The sequence below is a fragment of the Euprymna scolopes genome, chromosome 24 (genome assembly GCF_053919585.1).
Source record: "Euprymna scolopes isolate OS-2025 chromosome 24, ASM5391958v1, whole genome shotgun sequence".
Lineage (NCBI taxonomy): Eukaryota > Metazoa > Mollusca > Cephalopoda > Sepiida > Sepiolidae > Euprymna > Euprymna scolopes.
In genome coordinates this window covers 43,763,316-43,770,815 of record NC_136505.1, presented here as the reverse complement: position 1 = coordinate 43,770,815, position 7,500 = coordinate 43,763,316, and the positions used below count along the sequence as shown (strand labels likewise).

General features: G+C 35.1%; 1 protein-coding gene across 2 annotated transcripts in view; it reads left to right on the top strand.

Moving 5' to 3' along the window:
* Positions 1 to 7,500, top strand: part of LOC145246679 (low-density lipoprotein receptor-related protein 6-like) — a 166,729-nt gene that overhangs the window by 87,747 nt on the left and 71,482 nt on the right. For both annotated transcript variants that reach the window (XM_080108393.1, XM_080108394.1), the window contains exon 9: positions 5,472 to 5,598. In XM_080108393.1, coding sequence (XP_079964519.1) covers positions 5,472 to 5,598 — 127 coding nt within the window. The remainder of the gene's footprint in view (positions 1 to 5,471; positions 5,599 to 7,500) is intronic.

The following is a 7,500-nucleotide window of genomic DNA, read 5'->3' as shown; positions in this document are numbered from 1 at the left end:
ATCTTTTTTACATACGTGCGCGTGCGCGGTCTTTATTATTATTTCATTATTTCCAAAGTTTGGGACACCTGGTGAGAGTGCATAGTTTTTTTGTTTGTTTTACATAGGAGTTACCACTTATCAAGGCCCAAAGGCCACTCGAGGATAAGGGCTAAAGAGTGGACAGTAGTCAATGGGACGATATCATAGGAATCGTTAGAAGTGTCAATGTAGTAAATTGGAATGCAAAGTAAGCATTGTGTTAATTTCTTCCTTCTTTGTAGTTGACTATGCGTGAATAAAATGAATAACAAAAAGTAAAGTTAAATTTCATGGTTGAATGTTTAAACAGGAAATTCAAAAATCAATGTCAATGTTTACTGGGGACAAAAAAAAAAAAAAAAAAAAAAAAGAAAGATATTTTGACAACTTTAACCATTAAGGAATTAAAACTTTAAACGATTTTGATATCGTAATTTAACAATGCCACAATCCGATTTTATAGAAGAGTGTACCCTACTAGACAGGGTCCAAAAAGAGTATTTAATCTAATAAGTCCTGCAATATCGACCAAGCTCTAACACCTATCCCATCACTGCAATGTTGCATCTCTGTGTCTGTTTTACAAATACTTTAATGGAATGTGTTCTGATGAACTCATAGCACTTGTGTCCCCTCACCATACATACTCCTGATTAACCTGACAGGCAGCTAAATCCCACCTCCACACAGTAGAGATCCCTAGATGTAAAAGATCTTTCTACTCCAGTAGTTTCTTCCCCAGAACCGCTAGACTTTGGAATTCCATTCCAGGTCCCTGCTTCCCCAACTGTACTGACATGCAGAAATTCAAGTGTAACGTAAACTGACATCTTGCTGCCCAACTTCCTACATAGTACCCCAGTAGCTGTTGCCCCTGATAGTAGCCCCCTACACCAAAGTGGTAATGTGCTTTGTTTGGGGTTAAAATGTAATAAAAAAAAAGAAAAGAAAAAGAATTTTATTACGTCTGTTGCAATAGTTTTATATAATTAGAAGGTACATATTTATTTATAAATATTTAAATATAAATACATACAAAATGTGGTTTATTACGGCGATGTGATGTATTAATAAATATTGAGCTGTTTACACAGTGATCACCACTTATCAAGGCCCGGAAGCCACTCAGGGATAAGGGTTATTGCAAGGATCTTTTCATAGTGTAACAGTTTAATAAAACAAAAGACTCTGAAACGAACCGTCTTTTCATACAATTTCGTCGAATTTTGCCAGTGAGACACCAAGTCCTTCAGGACCAGATCATAGTGTAGTATCTGTTCTTCAGATGCTGCACTTCAATTTCTTGTTCTCTGTCAGTGGAGAAAAAAATCCTTCACGATTGAGACAATTTTTATTTTTGTTCCTTTTTCTCCACATTAAAAAACGACCCTGGTGTCTAACTCTGTTCTGTGGGGAGGCACTGTAAATAGGGACACCAAGTAATAAATAAATTAATGGAAGGCTTTTTTACATACGTGCACGGTCTTTGATAGCGTTTCATTATTTCCAAAGTTTGGTACACCATCTGGCGAGAGTGCATAGTATGCATTATGTTAATTTCTTCCTTCTTTGTGGCTGATTATGTTAAATAATTTAGGAGATTTCTCTTTGCTTACACTGGAACAATCATCCTTTCTTAATATTCTATGGGAACACGAAAAGCATTTCAGTTAGTTGCAACACTTTGAACTTTCTCAATGTCCTCAGCATTGCGAAGGTTTCACTGACACTTTTCGTTGCAGGCAACGCTTTCTTCTTCCTCACAAATATAATTACCACATACCAGTCGAACGATGTGCGCAAATACTCACGTCCATGCATATTTTTTGTATAGATCGAAATGCAACATTTTCGTAACAAATTAAATGAGAGGAAGAAACACATTGTTTTTGCACATAAACGCGCACTCACTGCACATGTGCATTATTGCTAGTGAGAGGACAAGAAAAAATTTATTAAAATAAAGTCGTTTTACATACGTGCGCGGTCTGGTCTTCATTCTTTAATCGTCACTTTTCCATGTGTGTGACTGTTGACCTGTATAGTTGCGTCATGGCTGTTGATCAACTGTTTAACATAGACAAATAAAACTCATGCATAGAACAATAGAGACGCGTTGCGGTTTCAAGATATTTCTACCTCTGCAGTTTAAGAACAGTGCAGAAATCATCATCATATCGTATGAATCCGAAGACTCTATTGTTGACATTAGTTTCCTCGATATTTTTCTTGTCAGAATTATTTCTAGAAAGACATCAGGTACTTATATGAGAGACCACGTGCAGGTTGCCAACATATAAATGCAAATGATTTTGTGGAGAAAACTGAATTCAACTTTGGAACACCCAAGTTGTCAGTCTGTGTTTTTAACCACTTAGCTAACGTCACCTCCCAAATTCCGAAATAAAAAAAAAAAAACATTATTTCGAAAGCTATTCTGAACCTGTGGACTTGGGAACTTACTAAACAATTTAAGGATTTCATAAACGGAAGAAATCTGGAAAATTGAAATTAATTTGAAAATCTTTTTTGAGAAATAGTATGATTCTGTAACCGAAGAATACTAAGTCAGTAATCGATTTAGAGTCATTAAATTTGTTTGTAACATTATCATCAAACAAAACAAGGTAAACGAAAGTTTAGCTCATAGTCTTAAAAAATGCATAGTTTTACACATGTGTGTTATTGTTGGCGAACGAGCAAGAAACAAATCAATTAATGAAAATCTTTTTTACATACGTGCGCGGTCTGATCAGTTTTTGTTCATGTATGAGGCAGTTGATCTGTATGGTTGCGTTGTCTACTGACTATTGATTGTCTTGGAGTGGTGACAGAAATAGAAGATAAATGAGATTTAGAAACAACGATCATTGTATATGATTGTAATTATTATTCATTTGTGTATTTAGTGAAATCAGTGTAAATATAACAACGATATATTTTTACTCGTTTTTTTTTTTTTTACAAAGGAATCACCACTTATCAAGGCCCGAAAGTCACTCGAGGATAAGGGTTAATGAGTGTACAGTAGTCAATGAGATAATCTTATAGTAATCGTTAGAAGTGGAAAATTTGATAAATTGGAATCTTGCTGCTCAACTCCCCACAGTCTTTGAAGTGTGCAAGAAGTTTGAATGTCAAACCTGATTTAATTATTAATTCTCTCAGTTCATATAATCATGGTCGTTGATCTTGGAAGAAGGCAACTAGTGTCCACAGTAGACAAAATGCTCAAGGCGTTGACCAAAAAAGTTTGAGCTAGAAAATTCATGTTTCCAAAGAGATGGAATTCAGCGTGTCATTCTACGAACATGTCAGCAGAAAAAAAGAAATCGCCTTTTTTAATGAGCGTGGTAAAAGAGAATTAGTTGTGCCACCAAGCTTAGTTATAAGAACTATGCAACCAACCAAGGGCGAAAACTCGTCATGTAGTTATTATGTGTGTATGAACTTCTGCTGATACTAGAATTTCACAAATATGTTTCCAACAGTTTGTTTAACTCATGCATGAAACAATGGAAACGTGTTGTGGTGCCAAAGGTTTTATTGGGAAAGAGAAATTCGTTCACAAGGGGAGAGACCAAAGAGAGGCTAAAATTAATTCTTTCTTACTTTATTTTCTTACTTAGTCTTAAAATGTCTTGAGGAAATATTTGCATAGATTTCTATATTGTTTGTACGTCTTGTTTAGTCACTTCCTTGCCTCCATTTGCCTTCAAACTCTGTCCTGAACGGGCAATATAATTTCTATCTTAATAATTCAACACTTGATTTCTAGCATGTTTTGTCTAGGGATCTACACCTTAACTCCTCTTGTCTCACTCACGCTAAGTGTATTGGCTCTATTTCTGTTTGCCACCAGGTTGACCTCTTAAACAGTGTTCAAAAGAGAGTCGCCAACCTAATAGGTCCCGCACTGTCAGCTAGGCTTCAAACGCTGTCCCATCAACGAAATGTTGCATCCCTCTGCCTGTTTTACAAGAATTTTAATGGTAGGTACTAAGAAGAACTACAAGCCCATGTACCCCCTAAACATAAATATTTTCGACAAACCTGACAAACAGCAAAATCCCACCCCTCCACAGTAGAAATCCCTAGATGTAAGAAAATCTTCTACTCTAATAGTTTCTTCCTATGACTGCTAGACTTTGGAATTCCCTTCTACGTCCCTGCTTCCCTGATTGTACTGACATGCAGAAGTTCAAGTGTAATGTAAACAGGCATCTTGCTACTCAACTCCCTACATAGTATCTGTGTAAATTATGTCCTAGATAGTAGCCTCCTACATCAATGTGGCAATGTGCCTTGTTTGGAGTGAAAATCCAATTAAAAAAGAACAAAATTAATGTAACTCTCCCAAAATTCATACTGGTTAACATAGCTCTACTTACTAGCGTAGGGTCCTAATATATAACATCCATAGAGGCATCCAAAGTGAAGAGTTGTGCAGCAAGATGTTTGTTTACATTACATTTAAATTTCTGCATGCTGCTACACTCAGAGAAACAGTGTGCAGGAAGGGAATTCCAAAGGTTAGCAATTTGAGGAAATAAGCTCTTATAATAGAAAGCCTTCGGGCATCTGGGGATATTTACAGTGAATGAATGGGATTTAGTTGATGGTCAGGTTTGTCTGGTGTAATTTATGTTGAGGGGACATCAAAGCAACTAATTCGTCAGTGCACATTTCATTGAAATACTTGGAAAACAAGGAAAGGGATGCAACATTGCGTTGATGGGACAGCAATTGGAACTTGGTAGACAGTGGGATCCCCCTACCATGCTAGAAAACTTTTCATACCTGCCAGTATAATATATCTCTACAAAGCTACGATTCACACATGCAGGGAGTATTGAAAATATAATGACAATCAAGAGGCCCCTAATTCATACTGCCCCCTTATATGTGGCATTCTACCTTGCATACCTCGAACAAGACATATTGCTACTTGGAACGTAAGAAGCTATTATTTGGGATCATGTTTAACAAGGGATTGTGGGGAGTTGAGCAGTGAGATGTCTGTTCACATTACATTTAAAATTCTACAGATTATTACAGTTAAGAGAGCAGGAAATAGGGAGGGGATTCTAAAATCTAGCAGTCCGAGGGAAGAAACCATTAGAGTAGAAAGCTTTCTAGTATCTAGGAATATCTATAGTGAAGAGGTGAGATTTTGTTGCTTGTCAGGTTAATCAGGAGTATTTATGCCGAGGGGGCACAAGTGTTATGAGTTCATCAGAGCACATTGCATTAAAATATTTGTAAAACAGGCACAGAGATGTGATAGTGTGGTGATGCAACGGTGGTTGGAGCTTGGCCGAGAGTGTGGGACCTATTGGATTGGCGACTATTTTTTGGACCCAGGGTGAATGAAAGTAAAATTTTCCAAATAATAAAAGTGAATAAAACCAACGTTGTTTAATATTTTTCTGTTTTTTTTTTTGTTACAGCTTATACTGGGCTGATACTTTGTTAGGTGTTGTTTCTTCATATGACTTCAATCAAAAAACGATCAAAGTGATTTTCCCCAGACGTTTACAAGCAAAGGAATCCATATTTGGCATCAGTATATTTCAGGTAAACATTCCCTTTTTTTTTTTTCAAAATTAGCAGGGGGAGGGGGTGCCCGGCTTTGCCCGATCATAAAATATGCTTAAATATGATATTTGAATCTGTCCAGATTTGGTAGATACTATTATAGAGTCGTGATTTCAAAAGTAAAAAGAAGTATTTGGGTGCCATTAGCTACTACGTTGGTGCAAAAATAATGTCGTTTATATTTATATAGTTGAACGTCAAAAAACGACATTATTTTTGCACCAACCTAATAGAATCGAAACCGAACGCAAAACTGTAGCATTCAAAGCTGATAACATTACCACAGTACCAACGTGACATGCACATGAACTAATTAAAAATTAAAAATAAACTAAGATGAATGTACAAAATGCATAATGAGGTTTTCAATTTTTAACCCTTTTTGACCCCTTAAAAACCATTTTAATCTGTTAAAGACCCATAAAAGGAGGGTCCATAAAAAATTCAATTATTTGAACCCCTAGCGCCGCTCTGCAATTTTTAGTTTTGGTAGAGATAGAGTTTGAAAATATCGAGACAGACAGACAAACATATAGCCTTTTATATATTAGATTAATGTTTGATGACGGTTTAGATATTAAAAAAAAATATGGTGTTTGGGTAAAGTGGTCATCAAGATCCTTTAGTTCAATGAATAAGTAAATAAATCTGTTTTATTTTAGGAAATAGTTTCAACATTATTCATTTGAGAGGATGGTTAACATTTTTTAAACATTTTTAATTAAACATTTAGCATTTGTATGTTTTAATGAATCTATCTCTTTCCATTTTTTTTTTGTTGGTTTTTAAATTTTAAACTGCTTCGCCTATTAATCTCAAAATGAAGAAATTTTTTTCCTACTTTCTATATAAGATTGGTCTGAAAAATAGTGGGACTGATGTCATCAATGTTTTATTTCAAACCCGAACAATTCCAAACTATGTTTCTAAACTTTTTAGATGAAGGTATGTATTATTTGAATTGTTCAGCCATGCTTTCTGTGCTTTCAATGCTTGTTGGACCCCCCTCCCACTCCTTCAGAGAAGTCACCCAAATTTTTTTTCCCTAATTTAAAGCACTAGTAGAGCAGCCAGAGATAGGCATTTGCCTTGTTATAAATAATTTGCCTGCTAATGGGGGAATTATTTACTGCTTGCAAGTCCATTTCACAATACTGCCTCAATAACACCTGTAGAAGAATTTTACAGTGTTGGATTCGTTTCGTTTTGTTCCGTTTCATTCAAAATATTTACTAATTTATTTTTATTTTTTTATACAAAAATGAAACTTTTCATATCGTTTTGTTTATTTTTCGCTTTGCTTTGTACTCAGGTTGAGTAATTTGACAAGAAAAAAAAATTTCATAAATCAATCAAAATATTTAAATTTCACATTATAAGAATATTTAATGAGTATTAATTACAATTTTTAGGTTGCCCTAATTATGATGAAAAACAAATGAAACAAAACTTTACTAAAATAAAGCGAAACATTATATTTTGTAAAGTTTTTGCTACAAAAACTTGGACCTCCCCCTGATCCTTCCTGTCTGGGCCCTTGTTCAGGCTACTATTCTCATCTTGAATGCTATAACATTTAGGATGATGTAATCTCTGACTTCTTCAAGCGTATTTGGACAATGACTCTTGTTAGCAAATGGTGGAAAGGATGTATTGTTTATTTTTCCAATTCAAAATATGTGATGTGTTTATGAAACAAAAAAGTGTTAAGTCATATCTATGTTCGTAGTAATTTGGGTCCATGCCAACTTGGTATGATGCTTCTGAATTTTTGAGATGAGGAACGATAGCAGATATTTAGATTGTTTGGATTACTGTTCTCATCTTGAATGTTATTCTCCCAAAGTTTTGGATAATGTAACACAAGTCATTTTATGGAAG